This window comes from Artemia sp. Qi Xiang Cuo, chromosome 6 (genome assembly GCF_049724085.1).
Source record: "Artemia sp. Qi Xiang Cuo chromosome 6, ASM4972408v1, whole genome shotgun sequence".
NCBI lineage: Eukaryota > Metazoa > Arthropoda > Branchiopoda > Anostraca > Artemiidae > Artemia > Artemia sp. Qi Xiang Cuo.
The window spans coordinates 49,877,892-49,905,022 of record NC_142799.1 but is presented as its reverse complement, the minus strand read 5'-3'; the positions used below and the strand labels follow the sequence as shown (position 1 = coordinate 49,905,022).

The 27,131-nt window shown below is 35.5% G+C and overlaps 1 protein-coding gene across 1 annotated transcript in view; it reads right to left on the bottom strand.

Moving 5' to 3' along the window:
• Positions 1-27,131, bottom strand: part of Cbl (E3 ubiquitin-protein ligase CBL) — a 111,485-nt gene that overhangs the window by 43,673 nt on the left and 40,681 nt on the right. The window contains exons 5-8 of the mRNA XM_089090806.1: positions 26,480-26,626; positions 23,394-23,525; positions 20,037-20,174; positions 15,596-15,815 (exon numbers count right to left, since the gene is read on the bottom strand). Of these exons, the coding sequence (XP_088946932.1) occupies positions 15,596-15,815; positions 20,037-20,174; positions 23,394-23,525; positions 26,480-26,626 (637 nt within the window). The remainder of the gene's footprint in view (positions 1-15,595; positions 15,816-20,036; positions 20,175-23,393; positions 23,526-26,479; positions 26,627-27,131) is intronic.

Below are 27,131 nucleotides of genomic sequence, written 5' to 3'. Positions count from 1 at the left end.
ATTGTTGTTATTGTCTCAGTTTAAAGTGTGTGTGTTTTTTTATACCATTTCAGGGGTTTTTAACTTTCGGGAGATTTCTTATGAAGACACTGTCTTTTGGTAGGTAGTTCCTGGGGGAGTCCACCATTTTATATCTTTCTCAGCTTTTTTTATATATTTTTTCCAAAGAAGCCAAAATTTGTTTTGTACTTTCATAAGAGCTATTTATTCTAATTAACGGCCTTTGTGACTAAGGGGTCATTTCTAAAGAATTGGAAGAAAATTCGAACTTTAGCGTAAAGAGCGAGGTATTGACTAGGGGGCGAGCCTCCTACTATACGTATTAAAAATATATGGATATAGAAGTTCGCTGCGCAAGTTAATTCGTAAGTTACGTATATTTATTACTAATAAAAACGTTCGTAAATAAAATTAACCCTTTCGTTCCCACTGACCACAATTGAGGACAAATCTTTAATCTTTCATCCCAAAACCCAGTGAAAATATAATGAAATCACTGACATGCCATCTGTTAGAGTTGTGTCTTTCAAGTATTTCACCTGTACACAGTATCGCCATCTAAGGTAAGCCATGCGTTCTAGCCCGATAGAAAGTCTCAGGTAGGTCAAACATCAGAAAGGTAAGAATTCTTCCTTTTATAAATTTTTTTACTCCGATAAGGGCTGGATTTGGAAGTCTGGGATTTTTGCTGTAGAAAATTATGTCATTAAACTTTCCTTAGACAACTGTTACATCATCTTTGCAACTCTGGGTTATCAGCACATCGCCATTGCGTTTTGTCCCCGTTTGTGGACGCTGGGATACAAGGGTAGTTGAACCATGACACTGTAGTAGTGAATGTCAAAGGGACATCTAGGGGTCTCTTGTTGTTTTTACGATTTCTGTTGCTAGAGGGCACCAAGGTATTCGATAAGCATATGTCCTTGTTTGTGGACAATGGGAAATTCAGAGTTCCATGTACGGTAAGACCGGAAAAACAAGTACAATCGTATTTATTATTTTCAGAGAAATTTTCAGAGAAATTTATTATTATTTTCAGAGGATTATTTTCAGAGAAAAGTCACTGACAGAGTTCATTCAAAGTCTCGATGTAAATTTTCTTCTTTAATATTGCCCAAACGTAAAATAAATTTGTAATAAAGATGGCTAAGTCTTCTGTGTCTTCTAATTGCAAAAGAAATGTTGAGTTTATAGTTGTGTACTTGGTAGGTCTTATTTCCCCATATGTACGACGTATCGTGACGTAACACCTTTAAGTAGGCATTCCCTTCTTAGACCACACTGCCGTTCTATCACAAACGAACAAATTTCCAAATGGGGATAAATCCATTTATTTAGACAGTGAAAAAAAACACTGTCAAAAAAATATTTTTTTCACTGTCTAAATAAATGGATTTATCCCCATTTGGAAATTTATTCGTTTGTGATAGAGCGGCAGTGTGGTCTAAGAAGGGACTGCGTACTTAAATGTGTTACGTCACGATACGCATCATCTCAGAAATCCGAAATCTGTGAATAATCGGCATAGTGTTTCTTTCAGGAATGGAAAGACGAAAAAAACTCAGTGCTGCAGATTGTCTTGTCGTCTTTGACGATTTCGATGTTACTGATCTTTCAAGCGAAGAAGATGACAGCGATCCCACATGGGATCAATCTGACTTTCCAGGAAATGCGGAAACCTTCTACGAGCTGCTTGACGATCAAGAAACGGAACTCGGCTGTGAATTCAACGGTGCAAGTGAAAGCGATACAGTCGCTACTGTTATTGAGGATGTTATTTATGGATCTGCAAGTGCTCATATCTCTGATACCCCAGCTGTAAGTTCTAACAAAGGAAGCAAGCGAAAGAGTGTTTGGAGAGCTGCTGACCATCCATTAGCAGGAGCGCGACCGACCTTCCAAGCAGACCGTGATGAATTGCTGCCAGACATTCTATTGCTGAAGGAGCCAGTAGAGTTTTTCCTTAGACTGTTCCCAGATGCCTTGATCGAGAAAATTGCTTTCGAATCTACCCGCTATGCTGTTTCACAAGGTAGCAGTTTCAGCGTTTCTGTACATGAAATGAAGCTCTTCCTGGGGATAAACCTAGTAATCACTTACTTCAAATGCCCACGCCTGAAGTGGTACTGGAAATCTGACGAAGCAATGCGGATTCCGATTGTTGCTGATTCAATGTCTTGCAATCGTCTTGACGAAATTTCCAAATACCTTCATTTCAAGGAAGCGCAGAGTGGGGAAAATGATAAATTTTTCAAAGTAAGACCGGTTCTTGACGTTTGAAGAGTACATTCTTACAAAATGGTCCTCTCGAAGAACACCACAGCAAAGACGAAATGATGATACCCTTCAAAGGTCGCTCCCAAATGAAGCAGTACATCAAATCGAAACCCAAACCTTGGGGTTTCAAATGTTGGGCTCGAGCTAGTTCTTCAGGATACATCCACGAGTTCGAAATGTATGAAGAAGCTGCGGTAGAAAAGAAACGTTTGGATTAGGCGTTGGTGGTGATGTCGTTGCTCGTCTTTCCCAGAAATTGACTGGAAGAGGTTATAAAATCTATGCTGATAACTTCTTCACCTCAGTTTTGCTAGCTGAGTTTCTCGCTGGAAATCAGATTCATCTCGTTGGGAAAGTCAGACAGAATCGAATCGCAGAAGCAGCTTCCAAGCTGAAGCCAGAAAGAGAGTTGAAGATTGAGGGTCGTGGAGCAAGTTCTGTCGTCACAAATAACAATGTCACAATTTTGCGCTGGTTTGATAACAAGATCGTCCACACCATTTCCACCTACGCTGGTGTCAAACCTCAAGATGAAGTCAAAAGGTGGTCAAAGAAAGACCGAATGCAAGTACCAGTGAGGCGTCCATATGCCATTCAAGAATATAACAAATCAATGGAAGGGTGTCGATCTCATGGACTATTTCATTGCTTTGTACCGCCATAACCGGAGAGGGAAAAAATACTACATGAAGGTCTTTTGGAATTTCGTTGACTAGCAAGAACTTTGATCAACACCGGGAAAACTGGTTTTGCAGCATCTGCTAGACCTCGCGGGAGACCTTCCCAGTCACCGTCGGTTTCTCAGACACGAAAACGAAAGTATAATTGCATTGTTGCACCCGAGATTCGCTATGATCGACTGACTGGCCAATGGCCTACCAAGACGAATGCCGCCAACGCAGGACGCTGTTCGCTAGAGTCGTGTACTAGCAAGTCGCGGATCAAGTGTGTGAAATGTGAAAAGGGTTTGTGCCTTGAATGTTTTGAGAGTTTTCACACACGCTAAGTGTCAGTATTTTGTAATTGAAAATAAATAGATGATACTTTTGTTCGCAAATGATTCTGCTGGAAATTGTGAAAAATTAGAAACCTTAGTTCCCACCGTCCACATATGAGGACATATTTTTTCTGCACCACCAAGCGGTGATGCAAAGATACAAGTTACACCACTAGAAAGAGAACATTTTTCTCTCTCAGAAATGACTATTAAAAAAAATCCTACCGTCTTTCTTAAAATTCGGGACTGAAAGGGTTAAACAACTTTCGAGAAAGCCATTTAACCAAATAAAAGTAAAATTAATATGCACTTTTTTTATTACTATTATTCATGCACAGTGAGCCAAAAGCAAAACCTCCATTAATTCAAAAACGGTCAAAAATTAAATTAAAAAAAACAAGTTTTTTTAACTGAAAGTAAGGGGCAACATTAAAACTTAAAACGAACTGAAATTATTCCCAATATAAAAGAGGCTGTCCCCTCCTCAGCGCCTTGCTCTTTATGCTCTTTATTGCTCTTTAAGTTAGAATCTTTCTCACAACTCTATTTTTTAAAACAATAAAAAGCTTTTGCGTAAAGAGCGAGGCGTTGAGGAGGGAACAACCTCATTCATATACGGAATAATTTCTGTTCGTTTTAAGTTTTAATGTTGCTCCTTACTTTCAGCTAAAAAACTTGTTTTTTTTATTTAATTTTCAGTAAAGTACAAATTAAATTCTGGCTTTTAGAAAGCATAGGGGTTTAGAACCCCACTCATATGAATTTCTACTCGTTTTGAGTTTGACCCTATTATTTATTTTAATTTGTGTTTGTTTTGGGTTTCACTTATTTATTGACAATGATTTACGGTAGTTGTATTCCTGGTAGATTATTTGATTCTATTTTTGTTCATTTTTGGTTTGATGGAGTTATACCTGAATCAGCTAGAAATGGCAATTTTTCTTACTTTCCAGTTTTTGTTGTTGTTTTTTTTTTTTTCTAACGCGTTCTTAAATTTTTTGTTACTATGGAACGTGGTTCGTCCTTTATTAGGTTGCACCTGGCACTGCAACCATGATAACCTGACAAACTGAACTCTGATCTCCGTGGCCTAGGGTAGTAAATGAGTTGTAATTATGTTTTATTAGTAAATCTTTCATGTTTCAAGTCATATCGGTTAGCTCTCCTAGTTTTCTCCTTTTTTTTTAATTTTACTGTCAATGAACATGAAAGACAGTATGGTTACACTTGTTGTGTACAAACTTTTCGATATAAAAAAGGAATGCACGCAAGTCTTTTCCTTCAAGCTATAACTTGTTGAAACTAGATTCGTTAAATATGCTTTGTTTTAGTTTAATTCAGAAAAAAAACTAAATCGAGATTACAAATTTCTTAACTTGCTATAACAATGAAACAGTATATACAAAACGAGTTACATGTTACATGATTACAATATCAACAATATCGATATAAACAACGATTTCATATACAATATTTAAATAATTACTTAAATAGTAGAACAGCACAATAAACCGAACATAAGACAAAGAGTATGAAACCTAGATTATGTGACTCACATATTATACCGTAGGAAGCAGTAGAGATGATTTGACACCAAGCTATTATGGCCCTATTTCGCATTAAAACACCAAATTCCTTTTTTTTTTGTTTTGATCAATCCTTTATCATCAGAAACTCAAATATCTACATCAATCTTGCTATAAAACCATTTACAAAAGAAATTAGGCCAGTTATTCTTCCATTGATAGAAACGCAGTATGGCATAAAATTTTCACGAAACTCCTTAATTCTTCTCACGCCCGAAAAGTAAAAAGCCTGCCTGAGTAATCTATAGTATCTATAGTAATCTATTAGTTCTAAGGCGAGCACAAAACTTATTTTTTGTCACTAGGAAGTGACAAATTGGAAGAAAAATGCCAAACAACGGGCTCGTTCATTTGAAATAACAGGATATTATAGTCATCCTCGGAGAGTTAAGAGTATAATTCCCTCCCTTCATAAATATTGAGCAAAAAGATTCTTCACATAGGAAGGAAGGCAAACGTACGTCTTAAAAGTAATCCCATTATTTTCTCCCGCACCTCTTCTGGCCACAATCTGTCAAATTAGTTTTTATCGCTCCTTGATTCTGAGTTTGGTCAAAGTTTTATGAAATGTCCCGTATGGCCGATTCACAGTAAAATTTTACTAACGCTGATTTAGCTAGCAGTAATTTGAGCCAATCAGATTTTTCAAAGAATTTTCTTATTGGTTTGAAAATTCTACGAAAATTTTGATTGGCTCAAATTAGCGCTAGCTAAATATCAGCATTAGTAACAGTACAAATGTGTGTCGATATACTAAAGTAACCATAGTAACAAATTCAAACAGGCAAAACCTTATGGAGAGAAACCACGCGATATTTGCAGGGATAGGATTGAAGACGCAAAAAAGTGTCTTCAAGGTCGTATATTCAATTTTTTTACTCGAAATGTCTACTGAGTCACCCTCCCTCCCTCCTCCCAATAGATAAATGCATAAAATTAATAATAAAGGAATGGCATATAAAAAGATAAAAGCCAAAAAAGGAAAACAGAAGGATAAACTCAGACCGGAAATCAGATCAGTATCGCGAACCCGAAGAAAGTTTTTGTAACTATTAATAGCTACTTCATACAACACTACAAAAAAAAAATAACTACAAAAGAAGTAAATGAAGAAGAAAAAAAGTGACAATGATCCATATATTCTCACATATGATAAATCAAAGGAACTTGGTGGAAAGAATTAAAAATCACGCAGAAGAAACCTGTGAGTTTTGGCACTTCAATTTTCGTCTCAGCGTTTTATTATCTCAATAAGAATAACAGATCTGTTCTTTGCGCATTTTTTTTCCGTGGCTTTCCAAATTTTGTATTAATGTTCAGCACTTAAAATCTATAGTTTAGCCTATACATAAAAGCAATCCTCATGAGAGTAAAATATGCAAAAATTGCGACACTTCATTGCAGTAAGTAAAAAACTGTTACATTTGCAGCAACAAAACATACCCTTAACCCTCCCCCCTATAGGAACATATTCATGTCCCAGAATTTTAGAAATACCTCTGAGTGCCTGACCCAACTTCAAAATGCTCTTTTGGAGGCCTCAACCTTACTTAAAAAAACATAAATATTCACTTTTAGGAACACTCAAATACGAACGGGGGATTTTTGCAGCCAACTTGAACATACTGATCCCTGGTTTTATTAACAAGTTATGCTACGTGGCATTTTGATTTTGGATTAAAATGGTTGAAAATTAACAAGATTAAAATTAAAGAATTTCTTACCAATGAGGGGCAGGCGTAAAGTTTGATAAGATGGCATAAACAAAAAAGTCTTGGTGAAGAAAGGTTTGCGGGTTAAAAGCTTTCAGTTTATTGGTGACGGCTGTAGTTTTTACTTTTGTCTGTTTACTTGCCAGGCAAGCAGACCAGTATCATGGACTTGTGTAGCACTCAAATAAAAAGTAATTAAACTAGAATACGAATATTTTGTTGATTGGGGCAGCAGGGAATCCAGCATTTTTGGAACATGGCGGGACAGAAGTTTGATTACTGCTTCTTTATTATTTTTTTTTTCACAACAGATTAAAAAAAAAAGAAGTGAAAGTTGAAAGAAACAAACTGGTTACGGCGCAGTACCCTCCCCCCGGATCTGCCAATCTACTTAGGTATGTACTTCAAAAATAAAATTATCTAAGGATACATCAGTCTGAGCCACCTAAGTTACATCAATGTTTTCTCGTTTCCTTTGTTCGTGAGGAAACCTATATAAAACCAAACAATAACGCAAATAAATAAATATTGCAAGGTTGGCCTCCACGGTTTATAACTTGTAATACATAACACCATTTATGATAGGGGTCCCTCGAGTAATGACGTTTGCTAATATAACAGTCACAAAAAACACAATCAAAACAAATCAACTGAGTACCTAATACCGGGATATCAAAATTCCCAGGTCAGATTTGATGCGCAATCTTATTAGATTGCACGCCAATGAATACCAATGACATGCAGCGAACTACATATATTTTTGTGCCTCGGAAGTTTCAGTCCGTGTTGCAGGCGTACCACGGACTCCGTGTTGAGGCTCCGTTTGAGCCACACATTTTGTGGCTCCGTGTTGAGCCACAAAATACGTAGACATTAAAAAACCCTTGTATTTCTAGAACTACATCTTCCAATCCTGGCAAAAAACAGGGGGGATTTGAAAAGCTGTCCTTTTTCCATATTTTTGTACATTTCAAGATGTGGAAGCCCGGAAAATCCCCAAGGACAAACCCACTATTTCTCATCAACCCTAAACACTCTTTGGGATGTCTATGCAATTGAGCTCGGATATGGGTGGACCAACGGCACAAAAAAGGGCATTTTTCAGAACAATATCCCTGAGAAAAGGTGCCCCCCCCCATATTCTTGCATGAACTTAAGTATAAGTACGCTTGAAAATACTATAAAAAGAAGAAGAAAAAGATAAGGTTTCCTATGACAAGAAAACAAACAAGCCAAGTTCACAAAGAGCACATATTCAAAAATATTGGAGTAAATTTAACAATTCTTTCGAACAGCCTGTACATTAACAACTAAACTAGTATTATTCTTCTCCCTTTGCAGTAAACGAAAACGGAAGAAAACCTAAGCGCAAATGTAGTGGCAGTCAGTCAATAATTTAGCGAAGAAAAACAGACAAAAATCACCAATTATCACTTCAGACCCATTTTGTTGTCGGAAGGAAATGGATCAACAACAACAGGGCCGGTTCCTTTGATTTCAGCACGGCAGTAGGGACAACCCTGTCCTTCGGACTCCTGACAAAAAAAAAATCTGTATCAGTTTCTATCTCTATAATTAAAGTGTATCAGCTTCTGGAATGTATTTTGCATCCGCTTCAGCTATAACTTATTCAGTAGCATAATTGATTAGTTAATTTATAAACAAACTTCTGGTGAGATTCTTGGTCACTTATTCCCTTTGTGACTTGTTTCCAATGAAAAACATATCGCACATATCCCCAAAAGGTGTGTTTGTGAGAAAAAAAAAATTTCGACTTATTAATGCTAGGCGACAGAAGAAATACCTTATTCTGTCATAAAATAGTCGTATTTTATAGCCTCATTAAACTGAATGCCAAAAAAGTATTTTTCTTTTTGGGCTTGATCCCTCCCAACCATCCGAATAAGGGAGAGGGTCCTATTACCTGAATGCCCGTGTTTTTAAATTATAATAAACAGACACAAATAGTGAATTTTCGGTTTCATTAATAGAAATTATTACTAATTTTAGTCCAAAAAACTTAGCTTTTAACCCTTTCGTAACAAAAGGTCTTTGCCTGAATCGATAATAGTTTACTTACTCAACGATTTCCCTGTTCGAGCTTCGTATAGTTTTGAGTCTTAAGTCACTCCCCCCTCCCCCCTTTACCTTACCAGGTAGGTTTCTGTTCAGTTCGCTTATCCTTTCTTAAGAAAAATGCTTTGTTTGGTCAACAGTAGGATTTTTACTAAGGGAGGATAGGAGCGAGCAAGAGAAAAGCATTTTTCGATTAGATGTGCAATTATCCTCAGAGGACAAGGGGAAAGAAGAGAGAGATCAACAGATCCCATCCCTTGTCCTTCTTAATGCCCAAATATAAATTACAGTGTTTCAAGTTAGGCTTATCTAATCTGAAATCAACCTTAGTTAAACAGCTCAGTCTAAACGACTTTATACAGCTACATGGTTACAGTTCATCCCCTTCCCAAAAGGCACAAATAACGCAAGAAAGATATTAACATATTACGTCCAAGTATTACACAGATTTATATATGTTTTCCTCCTCTCATCAAATTAAATTAGGTGCTACTAAGATTGAGATTTCTGTAGCGAGATCCTCCCTTATTTCTATTTCCTTATTTCTTATTTCCTCCCTATTTCTGGAGCGAGGCATGGTTTGAAAGTAGACTAAATTTCTATCTAGCTATAGTTGAATCATTCTATTTGATAGCAAACCTCTACTCCCACCCAAAAGTTTTTTTTAGAACCGCGATCATAGGGTTTCATCCATCAATAAAATTTAGAATAAAAGTAAAAGTCCTCTTCATCAAACTTCTGAATTGTAAAATAAAATATTGACCTAAACGAAGAAAACCAACTATGCGAAAGCAGTCCAGTCCATGCGAAAGGAGTCCGTTGATTTTGAATTGAAGCTATCAGGTATTTTGCAGGTTGCATAGGTTGCATCAAGACATGGCTAATTGTAGACAGAGAAAAGCCAAGACAAGATAGTCCAATTAATCGAGAGGCAAAGGTTAAATGGTTGGGGCATGGGTAAATGGTGGGAGTATGCATGACTCTCTTATTGGACACATATTTGTTTGTTAGTTTTTGGAAAGGCATGCCTGCCTAGAGTCTCAGGCATGTTGACCAAGAATTTAAAATTGCGATAAGACCGTTAGATTGCCTGTAATGAGAGACAAACATTCCAATCTTCCTCGGGTCGGGAAAAAAGCCGAAAATTTTACTAAACGTACAAGACTAGAAAGACTAGAAGCACAAGTTAAAGCCTTTTTCTCCTTATCACTCTTTTTATAAATTTGTGGACCGAAGGGAGGACACTGGTCCTCCTTCAAAAGTTTTTGAGAACGTCTCTATTTTTTATGATTTATAGAATTAGGATGAAAGATCTTAAGCCGAACTGGCCAGCCATGACAAAAAACAACCAACAGAGAGAAAAGACAAAAAATGTAAAACAACGCGGATATTTCGCCTGTATCAAAACAAGGCGTCTTCAGCACAAGAGAAACAAGATAAAAAAACAAACTAAAACTAAAAACAAATAAAACCACCGGCAATAAAATATACAATTGGCGCAAACTAATCCACGTAGGAAAAAGATGCTATTAGAGTTACTTCAGTGAGAACACCAGAGCAACTGAGGTAAAATTAAAAAAACTGGAAATGACGTTAATTAATAGTCCCCTGGTGATTATTTAAGATCTTAATTTCCTTATTAACTGTTGATTCACTTTTTAAAAGATTATCATAAATTGAGTCAATATTTAAATTATCTGTGTCCCTATTTATCGAAAGGTTAGCAAAGATATGTTTTTTAATTTCTATGGCTTCTCTTGTCCATTGAGTGTAACTCCTATCATTTGAAATATATAAGGCCTGATCAAATTGTACAAAGTGATCTGGTTGAAACCAAATATGTAAATATGTTCTGCTAAGGCTGAACCAAAAGTTTCCGGAGGCTTGCCTAATTGTAGGGTTTTTTTTTCTATTGAATTTTGATGTTCATTAAATCTTTCGACAAATTGTTGGTGAGTCCTACCAATATAGAACTTCCAACAAGAAAACGGAATCTTATACCCACTTACTAAATTTTCCCGGCTTAAATCCTTTCCAAAACCAAAGAAACTACCCATTGGCCTCCACGCTTGGAAACATGTATCGATGTTAAATTTACGCAAAATCCGTGAAAGCTTCTCACCCGAACCAGGTACATATGGCAATGAAAAGAAACTTTTAAATACGTTTAACTCTGAAGACTAGAAACCCCCAACAGTCCTGCTATCATGTTTAACACGTCTATTTTCAATTATAGTGTCAATGAACTTAATTGGGTAATTATTACAAAACAAAATGTCCCTCCAGTATATCACTTCCGAATCCAGAAATTCCTTGGAACAAATTCTAAAGGTTCTATCCACTAGTGAAATCACAACCCCCCGTTTCACCGACATAGGGTGGCACGAATAAAAATTCAAATACATATCATTTTGCGTAGGTTTTCTATAAATCGAGAAAAGTAAGTGGAGATCCCTTTTAATTATTAAAATATCCAGAAAAGGCAATTTGTTAGTTTCCCAAAACTGAACTGTATATTTAATTTTATTATCAGAACTATTTAAATGCTTACAAAATAGGTCTGAGGACTCCAATCCATGTTTCCAAACGCAAACCATATCATCCATGAACCTACCCCAGAAGCAAGGAAAGATTCTAAAACTGTGTATAGCGGAGGTTTCAATAAAATCTATGAAAAGATTTGCCAATAAAGGAGAGAGATAAGCCCCCATGGGTAACCCAAAAACTTGTCTATAAAACTCCCCTCTAAAACCAAAATAAAAAGAAAATTCATTTACCCGGATAACTAGTTTCATAATGACGTCAATATCCAAACTGGCTAGAGTCACAACTTGTATTAAATCAAAGTGTTTTTCTAATTTACTATTTAAAATATCCTCGCACCTTTTAAATCACAATTTGAATACATGGATATAACGTCAAAACTACAAAGAACTGAACTCTCCTCCAACGTGAAATTTCTCAATTTATTGGCAAGATCAATCGATGTTTTAAAATATGATATTTGTGTTCCCAAAAGAGGACGCATTGCCACCGACAGCCATTTTCCTAATTTCGAAAATGATGACGGAAAAGTTCACACAATGGGACGGAGGGGGCTCCAGTCTTATGAATCTTAGGTGGACCATATATCTTGGGTGCAGAACAACCCCTTGGATAAAATTTGTCATAAAACTGTGGGGTAATGTGAAAATTGTTTTTCAATGACTCCAATTCCTTTCTTGTCAATTTTACATATTTATCTGTAGGATCAAAGTTTTATTTGTTTTTAGTTTGGTTTTTAATCTTGTTCTTCTTGTGTTTCTCTTGTGCTGAAGACGCCTTACTTTGATACAGGCGAGATATCTGCGTTGTTTTACATTTTTCGTCTTTTCTCTCCACTAACCACAGTCTCGTTTTTTTTTTTTTTTTTATTGAGATTTTTCTCTATTGTTTTTTTTTTGTTTATAGAATTAGGAAGATTTAAAGCGAGGAATTGAGAGTTCTTTATACTTAGTCACCTTTAATTACGCGTTGTATTTACTCTACAGAAGTATGTCAGGGTATCAACAGGATTTTACTTCGAGGCGTCTTGTTCCTTGGGCGTTTCTCTATTCTTTTCAGTCCAAAATGAAAAAAAAAAATGTATCAAGTCTGAACACTCTGAGAAGAGGATCTTGTAGTTTCGAAATTTCACAAATTAACAACCTATTTCATTAAGCTTGGGCTCATCATCCAAAAAGAATATGCGTAAGTACGAAATATCGGTGAATAATCCTTTTAAAAGATACTTTTAACGCCAATTGTTTTTGATGCACAAGTTTTTAACGCCAGTTGTTTTTGATGCACATTTTTTAACGCCAATTGTTTTTGATGCACAAGTTTTCTATCCTGTCTTTCAAAATCATGGATTGTATCAAAAAATACTTGTTCAGATTTCATTTATTTTTGAAGTAGTTTATAAAGACTTATAGAGAAAAATTGCATGAGAGAATTTTCAAAAGAATTATTTCCCTACAAATCTTTCTTACGTCTTTAGAAAGATAATCCAAAATTTACCGTGGGTGCAAAATCTTGAATTAGCATAAAACAAATCTTATTCACGGTTAAGAAACACAAAAGTGAAGCTTTTACTAAAAATTTTAACCCATAAAAGCAACCTCCTTGACCTAGGATGCTAGAAATACATTTTTTTTTTTTTTTTGTAAAAAAGAAATGGGCTTTACCCCATAAAACAATGCCATCTACATTCAGTGGGAATCCAGTAGTGTAAGCTCAGCAAGTATTAAATCCCTTTCTTTCTTTTTTAAATTACCTTAATGCCGTTTGAAAGAAGAAACTTCCGATGAAAGAAGTTTCATATAAAGGACTAAAAGATTTTCATAGCGGGGTTGAACTTCAAGAATAAAACCGGGTTGTCGAACAAAAGCCTAAAAAAATCGCGTAGTCAGCAAGGAAGAACGACAGCACTCAATTATATTGGGACCGGTCATCTAAAAACGTAAGACGCTCCCCTCGGCTTAAAGTACATGCCTTGAGCGCTTGAACGAGTACTCCTTCAACCATATAAAAGAGCGCCCCTTTTCCAAAGCAGTCAACTAAGGTCCTATTCAATCAGCCAGTGGAGATCAAAGAGTAGATGATCTTCATGTTAAAACATTTAGTATCTCAGGAATAAGAAGTGTAACAAAAAGATTCAGGAGCAACAAGGCGACATGCGTATGTGGTAAAAACACTGAGCTGCTGAAATTTGCTAGCCTAGCTATAGTGATGGTGCTGTAGACTCTTTTTCTGATGTTTCGGCAATAGACTAGTGCACAATTATCATCTTAATTTTATGCAAAAGGAAAGGCAACAGGGGTGACTGTGTTAGTTACTGAGGAACAACCAAAGCTCCAGGGAAGGATTTCTCAATGGTTCTATCCATTGGTGCCAAAACATCGTGCCTCAAAACTGGTTATACGACTTTATAAGTCTTCATTGTCCGATGAAAAGTAGAACAGCCACAGAATTCTGAGAGAAATCTGAGAGAGTTCCGAATTCACTGCCTTTATTGACTTCCATGTTGCATTTGACTCGATGTTCCGAAAGGCAACACAGGAAATCCAGACCAGACAACTTCGTCAGACTTTTTCAAGTATTACACCACGAGACCGTGGCAGCAAAGCCCGCTCATTCGCCCAATAACTTGGAGGGTCATTCATTGTCATTTAGCATTAGCCACAACACAAAGCATTGTGTTTTCAACGTTCAAGTTGGTTCTATAATTCTCGATTTAGTCAAGACATGGCCCACTGCGGGCTCAGCCCTGCAAATCATTAATGTGCTTCAGACGCGAAGTCTTCAGAGAACTGAAGGCCAAGATTGTTGAATTCTTGAGCTATGAGGAACTAGATCACACAAATGAAGAGTATCTTTTTGAACGGAATAGCCCTCTTGTGGACCCGTGGTGGTCTAGTCCCTTCCGAAGAATGCTATCCCATCGACTCACGAAGAATAAGTTAAGTTTTGATCCGTTACAAGCTGCTTGGAAATGACTAATCAAAGCACTGATAGTCTGAACATCTTTGCAAATGCCTGAATCAGATAAAAATTACTTTTAGTTAAAAGCTTTGTGTCAGCACTAGTGACAAACAATAAAAATTTGAGAAGGTTCTCTGCGCTTAGAAATATCCGGAAGGAGATCTGAAGCAAATTAAGCTAAATCAAGATGACGAAGGTAGTTCTAGAAGAACATTACAGACTGAATTATTTTATTTTATCCCCCCCCCTCTCGTTGAAAAATTTAGGTGAAATTTCAATAACCGAGCTGCTAACATATTGCTAGACCTTTCTTGTCATCATCTTTGATCTTTACCCCCCCCCCCCCACCCAAAAAAAAAAACAAATCATAACACTCCCTTCCATGAATTATAACGATTATGCTTTTTATTATTGGTTTTCATCTTCACACCTTCAGAGTGACCTTAAATGGATAGGTTATAAACATAAACTGTATTAAAAATAACATATAAGAAAAAGGATGTAACATGATTTTATTCACTTTTAGTTCGTTGTTTTTCCGATTTCCCATTATATAATGAAACGTGTTCAAATATATTCTACACTTTTTTACAACTTTGCGACTTGTTTTACTTAGGTAAAAAATCCAGAAAAAATTAAGATAGCAATGACAACTTACTATAATTACAGTAATAGCCGTGTCCATTACAAAACCATAAAAAATATTCCCAAAAATTTAGTTTAACCCTTCAAAGAAAGTTGCTTTTATCCCCTTTATATCCCTGGCCATGGAGCCTTTCGAGGGGAATAAGAGTATTGTATTTCCATTTTGTATTTATTGGTGAATAAAACTCTGAACTCTAAACTGTTCAATTATTGAGATTTCACTAGCGAAAAAAAAAGAAAAACATTCCTAGTGCACTGACACTGAAAAGCAGTTTTTAGTACCTTTCACTAAGTCAATAAATATGACACGAATTGCAGTTGTATCGCCACAAGTCTCAAAATGTAATACGTATGTCCATCTTTGCGACAAAAAAAAGGGAATTAAAGAAGAAATCTAACAAGGAATAATAATGCCACTTGAGACACAGGCTTCAACGCATTCACTTGACCTCTTGGTGCAAGACATGAGGATCTTATTACCAGCCAATGACTTTACTAATAAAAGAAACACTGATAATAACAGAAATAATAATTGGAAATAAAAGATTGGGAATGAAATTAAAAAATAAAATAAAAACTGGAATATATAGAAAGATTCAGGAGACGTTCTTCCAGAAGTGATAAAGATCATGAATTTTATAAATGCTACAAATTTTTGGGTGCTTCACCTGAGTAAATAGTTTCAAAAATGAAACCGTCAAAGAAGTAAGTAATACAATGCTTCTTCTTCTTCTGCTAAAATAAAAAAGTGAAACACTTGGTAGCGTCAAAAAGAGCTGGATAAAACTGACTGTATTTACCTGCCAAGAAGTAAGACAAGGAGTACAGAGTAGATGACCACAGGGTTCAATTCTCACGTCTTTATCGTTTTCAGCACAAATCTTACACAGCTGGAAAGTAGAGCCGATCTCACAGTACAGCTCATATTGCTCTTTTGTCACTTTAACATGATCCTCGGGTGCAACAGCTACAGCCCCAGATAAATCAGGATTCGACGGACGACCATCGGGGTACAAATAACTACAAAATACATACAACTTATGTACCCAGGAGAATAATGCGATGTTTAAAGTGGAATCAGAGCAGTGGGTTGCTTTTTCTGGGCTATTTATACAATGCAAAACAAATTTACATTATTGAAAAATGCTGAAAATATGAAACATAATACAGAAGTGTCCATTTTTCTTTAAGAATACCCGTGCGTGCCAAAATATAATCAAAAACTTGCATTAAACCCAAAACACGCTAAATAAATTACCGAATCTAGATGGCACTGAACTACGTTGAAAAAATGTGCATTATTTCAAACTGACACCTTTTACCATGAATTAACTTAAAAAACTTTTTCCATAAAACAAGATTTTCAAAGAAAAGTAAAGAGCTCCATAAGCCAAAAATGAGCAGAAATAAAGTCAAATAACGTTCCAAGCGCAAAACTACTATAAATCACCATCAATAAATAAATGAAACTCAAAACGAACAGAAATTGCAATAAATAGCCGAGTCAAACTCAAAACGAAAAACATTAACATCAGTACGGCTGATAACTCTTCTCAAGACAAGAACATAATTTGCACTTCACTGAAACCACAATACGTTTTAAATTTTTTCACTTTTTTTACTTTCATAAATTAGAAATTATCAAAAATTTAAGGAATAAATATTAGCATGTCAATTAAACTGACAATTCACGGTCATTTGTTTTTGTTTTTTCAGTAAAGCGCAAATTATGTTCTGGTCTTAAGAAGGCATGGGGTTTATTAACCCTACTCATGTTCGTTTTAGCTCGTTTTGAGTTTGGCTCGGCTATTTATTCTAAAATCTGTTCGTTTTGAGTTTCATTGATTTTATTGATGGTGATCTGTGGTAGTTTTACACTTGGAAGGTTAACTTTATTTCTGATAATTTTTAGCTTAATAGAGCTCTTTACTTTTCTTTGAAAAACTTGTTCTGTGTAAAAAGTTTTTTAAATTAATTTCTGTTCGGTTTTTATTGAGATAGTCTTTTTCATGGAAAAAAAAAATATTTATATATTTTCTTTTTTTCAATAAGAATCCATAGTTTGGCTGGCTATTTGTATGTTGGAGAAACTTCTTCAGCAATTTTTAATCCTGACGCAAACAATAAATTTTAATCTAATTTTATAACTCCTGAGGTTGACCTGAAATATAAAACTTAATATCATTCCCTAAAGATTCTATCTATGCTCTTTGTCAACCGGATACACTTACAATCTTTTTATCTATTTAAATTATAAGAGCAGAAGTAGTAATAGTAGCAGCCCCAAAAGTTTCAACTTAATACCCCCAGTCGTTCTCGATACATTGCTGAGATGTCTTACTGGCAAACATAAACACAATGCCATTTGATTTAGTTACAGCAACATTTAGTTTTAAAGCATAATGGACCAATTGTATAATTATGGGAATTGTATAATTGGGATTTGTGCCATTACTTACACGAAATTTAGTGGTAGTATTAAAAGTATACATGTAGTGCCTTCTGGCTCGTTCAAAATCACCCAAAACTTACCCTTGAAGGTCTAACTTAATAATACATGTAGTTTTTCAGATATTGCTTAGTCACCTTTTTGAAAGTCCACATGCTCATAGTTTGTTTTGATTTAGTTCAGGATCCACATAAATACTCCTTATAAATTTCACCTTAATACCCTTAGCTTGCGCAGTAGCAGTAGTTGTAGCATCATTAGTAGCAGTATGCGCATGGCACCTTTGCTTTCTACAGCATCCCCTTCAACACGCGCTGAAACTTCAGCTTAATACCATCAATCGTTCCTGAAGCATTTCTGATGCGTCCGTTTAACAACCTGTGCGGGCATAATGCGTTTCAAATTGAAGTTTCAACTTAATACAATTAGCCATTGCTATAATATTGCTGATATGTCCTTTTGATAACCTGTATGTTCATATACTTCTTTAAATTTTCATCTCAATGCTCTTAACATTACAAATAGTTGCAATAGAAGTAGTAGTAGTAGTAGTAAATGTGGCAGTAACAGTAGTATTAACAGTAGTGTGCACATATTGCCTTTTGGTGAGATGATCTTCCCCTTTAAGCATTCTCTGAAAGTCCAAATTTAATACCCAAATCAATTCTTGAGATACGCTATTTTGACAATGTGCATGCACATAGTGTCTTTTGATTTAGTTCAAATTTCCCCTCAATACTGTAAATGGAGTAGTGTGATAGTAGTAGTGGTGGTAGTTGTAGTAGTATTGGTAGCATGCAAATATTGCCTTTTAGATCATCTCCCTTATCATTTCTTGAATTTTCTAAATTGATATACTCAGTTATTTGTGTGTTACATCCTTTTGACAATCCGTGTACACATAACAAGTTTTGATTTAGTTCAAGCACTCCCCTCAACATTCTCTGAAAGGCTCTCTTAAAATTTTGATCAGATTTGTTTAGGGGAATGAAAGGCTTGGGCGGGGGGGGGGGCTGATTGCCCTCCATTTACTTTTGAATCTTAAAAAGGGCACTAAAACTTCCGACTTCAAATCAAATGAGTTCCATCTGAACCCAAGCTTACACGACCACCCGATCCATAAAAACCTTATATGCCCCGGGGCATAACTTACAACCCTTGTCCATGGCCTCTGGGGGATCGTGTCCACCCTAAAGATGTTGTTATATGATTTTTAGACTATTGGTAACAAAATGGCTATCTCACAACTTCAATGGAATGTGTTTCAGAAAAGGATGTCAGGGAGGGGAGGGGGCTAGTTGCTCTCCGTCACGTTTGACTCAGAAAAGGGTACTAGAAATATACATTTCCAATCAAATGAACCTCCTGTGAAGTTCACACGACCACCCCTTCCATAAAAACCGTATATACCCCTGGGCATAACTTACAAAGCTTACTCCCAAACTCTGGGGGATTGTGTCAACCCCGAAGGTCTTGTTATATAATCTTTGGACTATTTTTGAACAAATGGTTATCTCAAAATTTCTATCGGATGCATTTTGGGGAAATATGACGTGGGGGGGGGGTGGTGACTACCCCCGATCCTTTTGACTCTAAAATGGGCAATAGAACGAATCCAATGAGCCCCTTCCGGAGTTTATACAGCCACTCTTTCGATAAAACCTTACATGTCCTCGGGGCATAACTTACAACCCTTACGCTGAGGCCTGTGGGGGTTGTCATCCTCCTCCTTTTTACCTTTTAAATACGCTAAACAAAAGGGCTATCTCAAAATTTTGACTGGATATATTTTCTGGAAATGGTGGGCGTGGGACGGGGTTTGGTTGCCCTCTAATCATTTTCGACTATTAAAAAGGGCACTAGCCCTTTCAATTTCCGATTAAATGAGCCCTTTTCGAGGTTTCTAAGATAACTCCTTCGATACACATTGCGTAATCATAAGATAGTAAAACATTATGGATTCCAATTTACATTGGTGTAGGCTGTTCTTTCTTATACTGTTCATACGATTTTTATGCTCAAAATGCAATTTTTACACTCAGAATACAATAGTTATTCTCATTAGTATTGTTATTTTAATTTTAAATGTGTTTCATATACTACTAGACTGCAAAACTAAAATGATTTGAATTTATGTGGGCTCCATTTACATGCTCTGGGACAATTCATGGGTCACAAGCCGTGCTTGATAACCTCTGACGTACAATATGATGCAATACAAGTTTAAAAGAGTAAAATTCTAACTTGAATTCTAGATGACGTGATTCACATGTTTTTTCCAGTCCCATGTTTTGGGCAAATTGGTCTCAAAAGTTAATACACAAGAAATTCAAGTGCCTTCATTCAATAACCTCACACTCGAAATAACCTCAAATTTTTTTCTTTCTTTTGAGCGGGGCAAGAAGTTCAAGCTTTCGGCACTCAGTTAGCGGCTAGTGATTAGCGTCCCAGACTCGAAATCCTGAGGTCAGCGGTTCGAGTCTGGAGAAATTCGTGACGATTGTTACGGTTCGAGTCTGGAGAAATTCGTAGCGATTGTTACGCGCACAAGTTATACAGATTTAAAGGAATAATGTGATATTCCTTTTAAATAAAATCTCGGACTTTGACGGAAGGGGGGACTGTACCCTTCAACTTGGGTTAGAAAAACCCTTCAATCAATTTTTGGAAAAAAAAGGCACATAAAGTAATATATGACGGCCATAACTAGTAATAGAACGGTTTTGCAAAGATCTTTTAGAACCGAGACAACTTATTTAAAATAGTTTATATATTACAAAATTCAAACTTACAATCCTTCTTTGTATCCATCCAGCAACGCTTGGCACAGGGACTTATTTTGGGGAATTGTCTGCAATATCGAACCATCTGCGGTAACATATCCTATTGCCCATTGACCTAGTCGAGTACAACTCAGGCGAAATACGTAGCTGTGAATTACACGACAACATTTAAAAAATGTTATATTAACAAAAAACCTTAGTATAGAGCACACACATAAAAATTAATTAATTCAAGGATGGGAGAGGGATCAGAATTAAAAAAAAAGAAAACAAATAGCTAACGATACGAAGAAAAGGCTAGTGATCTGAAAAAAACAGGCTAGCGATACAAAAAAAAACAGGCTAGCCATAAGAAAAACGGGCTAGTGATACGAAAAACGCAAACAATTATAAGAACAATAAAATGTTGAGATTTCAGGGGGAGGGAGTTACCAGTGACCCCTCACTGCTTAAGCATCTGGCCTAGAAATACTGTCATGGTGTCATACCTAGTTCAAAAAAGAAATGTCACCATTCCTTTTTTTTTTTTTTTTTTTAGTTCAACTTCAGTTTTTTACTGGAGAACTACAACAGCGAAAGGAAATTCTAAAATTATTATCTCTGTGCAAGTTTCAGGCATAAGTAAGACCCACTTTCTGGTGCAGAAGGTCAAACCAAACACATTTTTTTAAAGAATACATATGAACTTCTCTAGAATTCTAAGATTGAAACCTTTAGACTGTAGCCCAACTGAAAAAGACATAGGTTCAATATAAATAAAGAAACATTGCTGGGAATGAAGAACAAACCCTAATGATAGTGTTTATTATTATTTTTGTTAAATCTGCTTCTGAAAACTCGACCACATTATATTAAAACCTACGACATAAAATGTATGACAAAGAGATATTTCGTAGGAAATTAGATGAGAAACAGTTAAAAATAGTACAATTACAGGTACTATAAAATCAGATTCAAATGGTCCAAAATAATGAACTCCATAAGAATGTTATCTCCTGGAAAATTTAAAGCAGTGACCTTTGACATTACCAAGAATACAATGAAAGGCATTATGAACAGTAAATTAAAAATCGATACTAGAAATTTCATGTGCTCTGAAATTTGGTGGTATTGACAAACATTATCAGAATTTAGATGAGGCTCGTTATTCAATAGTTGCGTAGAAGCATCGTTTTACATCCATTATGTGTAGTTCATTTGTTGTTATTATTTTTATTTGGGGATGTTAAAACGAAGTTGCTTAGTTTTTGGCTTTTTGTTTCTTTATTTCGTTCTTACGAATCCCAAGAATTGGTTCGCCGAATCTCCGAAAATCACCTAATACATTGCTACCCTTAGCAAATGTGGTAGCTATTTTTGGACATACTATGTTAATGCTTAATGGACAAATATTGAACGACTCAAAGATTAAAGTAATTTTCTTACGAATCCCCAAAATTGGTTCCCCGAATCTCCGAAAATCACCTAATACATTGCTACCCTTAGCAAATGTGGTAGCAATTTTTGGACATACTATGTTAATGTTTAATGGACAAATATTGAACGACTCAAAGATTAAAGTAATTTTCTTACGAATCCCCAAAATTGGTTCCCCGAATCTCCGAAAATCACCTAATACATTGCTACCCTTAGCAAATGTGGTAGTAATTTTTGGACATACTATGTTAATGTTTAATGGACAAATATTGAACGACTCAAAGATTAAAGAAAATATAATGGGTATACCTCTTTTCCCTTTATCACTCTTACCACTATTTCTTCTTTATTTCTTTCTTTTTACTGTTAAATGTTGTGTTTCTTGGAAAATTTATATCGATTTTGCGTTTAGCCATAGGCTCCTTGGACAAGTACAAGCTTTTCGAGTAGGCTGTACTTGTGCTGTCACGTTTTGTGAATAAAAAATTGCAATAAAAGCAAGGTAAAACTATAAACTCAGTAACTACATACCATTTGAAAGGGCACACATAGGAGATATGTGATATGGTATGATTTATTATACTAAAAATCCTACTGGGCCATGGTTAATACACATTACACTTCAAAAATAATAAATGAAAACACCCTTATTATCAACAAAATAAAATACAGCCGTCTAATTTTTAACTATTCCGACATATAAACAATATAAACAATACAGCCGTCTAATTTTTAACTCTTCCAAACTAGATGCAACCAGTGAACCCTTTACGGACAACCCCAGGTGACTGCTGAAAACTGTACTTTCGAAGACTTGACTTTCTGGTGAGATAGCACATCGGTAATATAGAACAGTGAACACGGTAAGATAGAACTGAACAGTGACACGGTACCAGGTTACAGGTGCATCGCCTTACAGGCTTAATAAGGGCATCACTGAAACATCTTATTTATTGGCTGGAAATTGACGAAAATCTTCCTTTTATTAAAATCCTAATGTTAAGTTACTTTTCGCAGGAAGACACGATCAAACTTAAAATCAGGTATCTATGGTATATATTAGGTCTTTTTCAAAAAAAAAAAAAACTGGGTAAGGTTCCCTGTTCTCTTAAAGAAAACTGAATAAATGAAAAGTAGGTTTTAGGAAATCATTCTTTCTATATGAAAACCAAGAAAGTTGATCTCATCTTTTACGTAACGATTCTAGCTATTAATGCGTCGCTATTAAGTTTAAGTTAAGCTGCTATTAAGTTCTAGCTACTAAAGCGTTACTTTCCACTTGGTCCTTTTTCAGCGGTAATCTAGGCTTTCTCTCATATGGAAAAGGATAGATATGGGTAACATATTCTCTCTCCATGGAAAAGGAATATAAGTTAGACAACACGGTTCAAACTGTCTACTTTAAATGCTAAAATCTCTATAGAGTGTGAAAGAACTGAGTCACTTTAATAGTCTTCATTAAGCATAGATGCAGACGGGGAAGGGGCTAATGGAATTCTTCAACAAATCACAAATCAAAGCCGTCTGAGGTCATACGACAGCGCACAAAGCCATAGCAGTTTCTCGTATAAATTTACTTTAAGGGCCGCAACTCTTCAAAGTAGAGAGCCCTGCGATAGGTAGGTTCAAGTTGCAGACCCCAGAGTCTCTAGGTGTTTTTTAGTGAATATTCTAAATGTAAGAGAGATGGTGTCACAACACTACTTGTAATCCAAGAAGTATATGTGCCGGTTGTAATGACCTAAAGGAGCAATTTCCATCTTCCTGTCTTAGTTGTAGACTATTAATTCAGAAAAAAAACCTAAGCCATACATAGATTGTATTTATTCAATTTCTTACATTTCTACTGTTGTTTTTTTTTCGACCAGCAAAAGTCAAATTTGTACTAACAAACTTTCGATTTTTTTTTTTTTTAATTTAGAAGTTCCAATATTAATTTTTGGGTCTCACCTTCCAGGTTTGGTTTTGTACTTTTCCAGTCGTGCTTTCACTTCATCATATGTTAAAAAAGCCACATAACCAGGATGAGTCACTGCTAATATCTGCCAATTTCTAAGAAGAGATGACCACGGCTGAAATAACCTTTAAGCATAAGAAATAATTAAAATGAATAACAAATGCTGAGACTGATGCCAGTATATTACTGCGTAATACCATAATAACAGACATACTAAAGAAATGAAAAGAATTCATCCTTGTAAAACAAAGTTTTGTAAACTAAATTTTCAATTTACAGTCCTTCATTCTTTCTTATATTTAAGGTAAGTTTATTTTGTTTTTGCCCGGTTACTAACATATGAAAAAGAGGGCCGGAGTAAGAAAAAAGAAAGAAACGAACCAAAAATATGAAGAAAAACTCAACTTTCTCACAGTACAAAATATAGAATTAATCAAAACAGCACTCGTAAATAATCTCAAATGGCAGAAAATGAAACAAGTGATTTATATTCATATTAAACACATCACACTCTACATTAATCATACCATATAACGGCTTGGGATTAGAATATTTTTGCAAAGTAAAATTATTTTTGCAAAACAACGGGAAGCTTAATAAAAACTTCGAACAACGAGAAAATACCGAACGAAGCTTCAACAACTCAGTTTTAGACGGCAAATCACCAAGTGGCGGAAGATAAAGCGCACGGGCATAGCCATGGAACCGTAACATATATAGAGGGTATTGTTATTATAACTGTGTTTTAGCGCAGCAAGTTTGGCACAGCTGACGCGGAGACCATCTATGGCGTATTCTACCGTACATATACACGAGCATTATGCTCATCTGGACCAAAATTAATAAATCGTTTTCATTAATTAGAAAAATTAATAGCTTTCAGAAACTTTCTTGGGAGTAATGTATTTACATCATTATAGTCGCCGTTTTTTATCTCTCTGGCTCTCTTTTCTCCTTCTATTTTTAAGAGAAATGAAAAAAAATACTCCATTTTCTAAATTACCCTTACCAACTCTAGTCACTTGGTATTTCTCCTTGGTCCTCCTTAGCGTTTTTCATCTTTCGATTTCTTGGTTGATAGCATAATATCCCTCGCAAATTAAGTTCAGACAATGAAGACTGTAGTTCTCTTTCAAAAGAGAAAGGTTGAGTTTTCCTTCTTAGGGGGATTTCCCTTTTACTAAAGCACATAATTGTTATCGACCATTAACTTAGACTTGAAATAATTATTTTTCTTTTTGTTTCTCTGTCTCCTTCTGTTTTACTTACTGTCAAGTTTTCAAGATATTCAAACAAACACGATATAGAGAAACAAAATCCCGTAATCGAACCAGGACTGTCTTTAACCCCCCCAAAAATGACAGTTCCACCTGAACATGATTTAGACTACATATTTATAATATCAAAAAAACAACCTGATGAGGTTATCTCTAAGTATAAACAACAGCATTTTAATGTCATAAGAAAAAAGCTTATGATTGCTGGCGCTTGGGGACTAAGATATAAAACCCTTGGTGTATGGTTCGATAATGATCCTAAATGGAAATGCATAGATTTAGACAAAAGTATAGAGGCAAGATTCTGCAAAACTTTGCGTTCAGGAGTCAGGCTGCATTTTAGGCCAGGGGGCAGGAGGGCCCACTGATGGTCAATGAAGGTGCTTCATCTCCATGATCTTTGAACACCGCTGTTTACGAAAAATTAAGTGGATTCGATGCTAAACAGAATCTCAAATACTAATGTGCGCTACCACTGCCGTAACATCGAACCCACCGCCACGATTGTCAAACAGAGAATACTGCGTTAGCTTGTCCATGCCCTTAGAAGACCCAATGACGGCATCATCAAGCAAGTGCATCTAGCTACTCCTTTTCCAGATTGGCGAAGGCGTCGTGGCGGTCAATTGAAGATTTGGTTGGCAACTGTCAAAAAGGACCTGACGCCATTGGTGGATTTCAAAAGATTGGCAGAAAGTGGGAGAGCTGCTGGCTCCGTTTACTGAAGAGCTGGCACAAGATCGCGACAAATGGGAGTCAACCATACGGAGTCTTCTAGATGCCGGGTGAGGTGTCAGTGTCTGGTCTCACAGGAAGCAAGTAAGTAAGTAAGGCTACATTTAAAAATTAGGGAATTTTTGTAATGATAGAGTGAAATAAATACACATCAACTAGGGAGGATCTGTCCCCAATTCCTCTTTCTATCTCTATGTGAAAATCCCGTGTTCCTAGCTTTGTTACAACAAGAAGCATATTATTCAACTTTTTTGCATCTTAAAACATTTGGAATATCTGTTGAATCTATTCTTGTTACACTATGGCTTAGCCAAAAACCAAAGCTATAAGTTTAAAATCATTCACAAACAGGCTAATAAAATTATCCTTATATTTCGCTATTCTACTTATCAAGACGTATAAGTTTAACTAAATATTGACTACCTTAGAGATTCATTATTTATTTATTATCTTGCTGTCTGAGTAAACAGGGGGCTCTAAAACCCACATCGATTGACAATCCAACTTTAAAACTAACAGGTATCTCAGCTCATTTACACCATGATTTTCGTAGCATTTCATCTTTCAATTTTCTTTTTTTCGATTTAATATCTCTATTTTGTTTTGTGCTTTTATATTGGCCAATTAATTCTTCTCGGAATTCGTTCCGTTATTGTTTAGACTTTTGTTTCCTTAACAGTTATTTCATAGCAGTGCTTTTTTTTATTTTGAAGTATACAGACAAGCAACCAGCTCTTCTAGAAAAATTTTCTATTTTATCCTAGAGCTATTTATAAAAGATTATCCTGGAACTCAATCTGTAACTTCTAGTAACCAAAAAATGGCTCTATCTTTCCGTCTATCTTTTTGGCATTGGAAAAATATTCAAATTCCCCCTTTCTCTTTCCCGATGTTGCTCCTTTAAAATGTATGTTCCTGCACAGTTTCTTTTTTTTAAATTAATTTTTTACAATATTTAAGCCAAGGGGTAAAATATAACTGGTCCACAAATCAAACTTAGAAGAAATTATTTTTACTTAATTTATTTTTCTTACCAAGTTTCAGCCAAAATGATAAAAAAAAATTACCTTGTAAACACATCAAATTCAAAATTCGATATATAGTCATCACACGTCAAGTCAATCGTTGATTTGAGAGCTATAGTTTCAAGACCAAAGGTAATTGGATGAATTCTTGAAAGGGCTTCTTTAAACTCCTTCCATGAAACTATAATCCTAAAAAAAAATCAATAGATGTTATCTATCAACAAAAAACCTAATCAAATACACATAGCCCTCTTTTAACTATCATATACAAGCATAATTAGTCTTACTTGATGTATTCTAATCATAAATCTTATACAAAGCGCAAATACAACAGTCACTTTGTTATGTAAATCGCTGTTTTATCCTTTTTTAGATGTAACTATGCATCTATCCATCTTATATTTTATATCCATCTATCTACCCAACAATTTGATAAAATACCGTGAACTGATTTAGAAATGAAAAAAGAGGCAAAATTGTGGAGCAATTAAATAACAACAACAAATTTTGAGACCAGACACTAAGTTACATTAATTTTGTTCGTCAAATTAATTAGGAATGAATTAAAAGAAACACAGAAAAAAAATTATATTTATCCCCCTTGCAATTAGCCTATGACCTCTGACCTCTTTAGAGGTCAGATGTGACCTCTAAATCTAACTTCGGTCTCCAGTCCGCCGTTTTAACCGGTAAC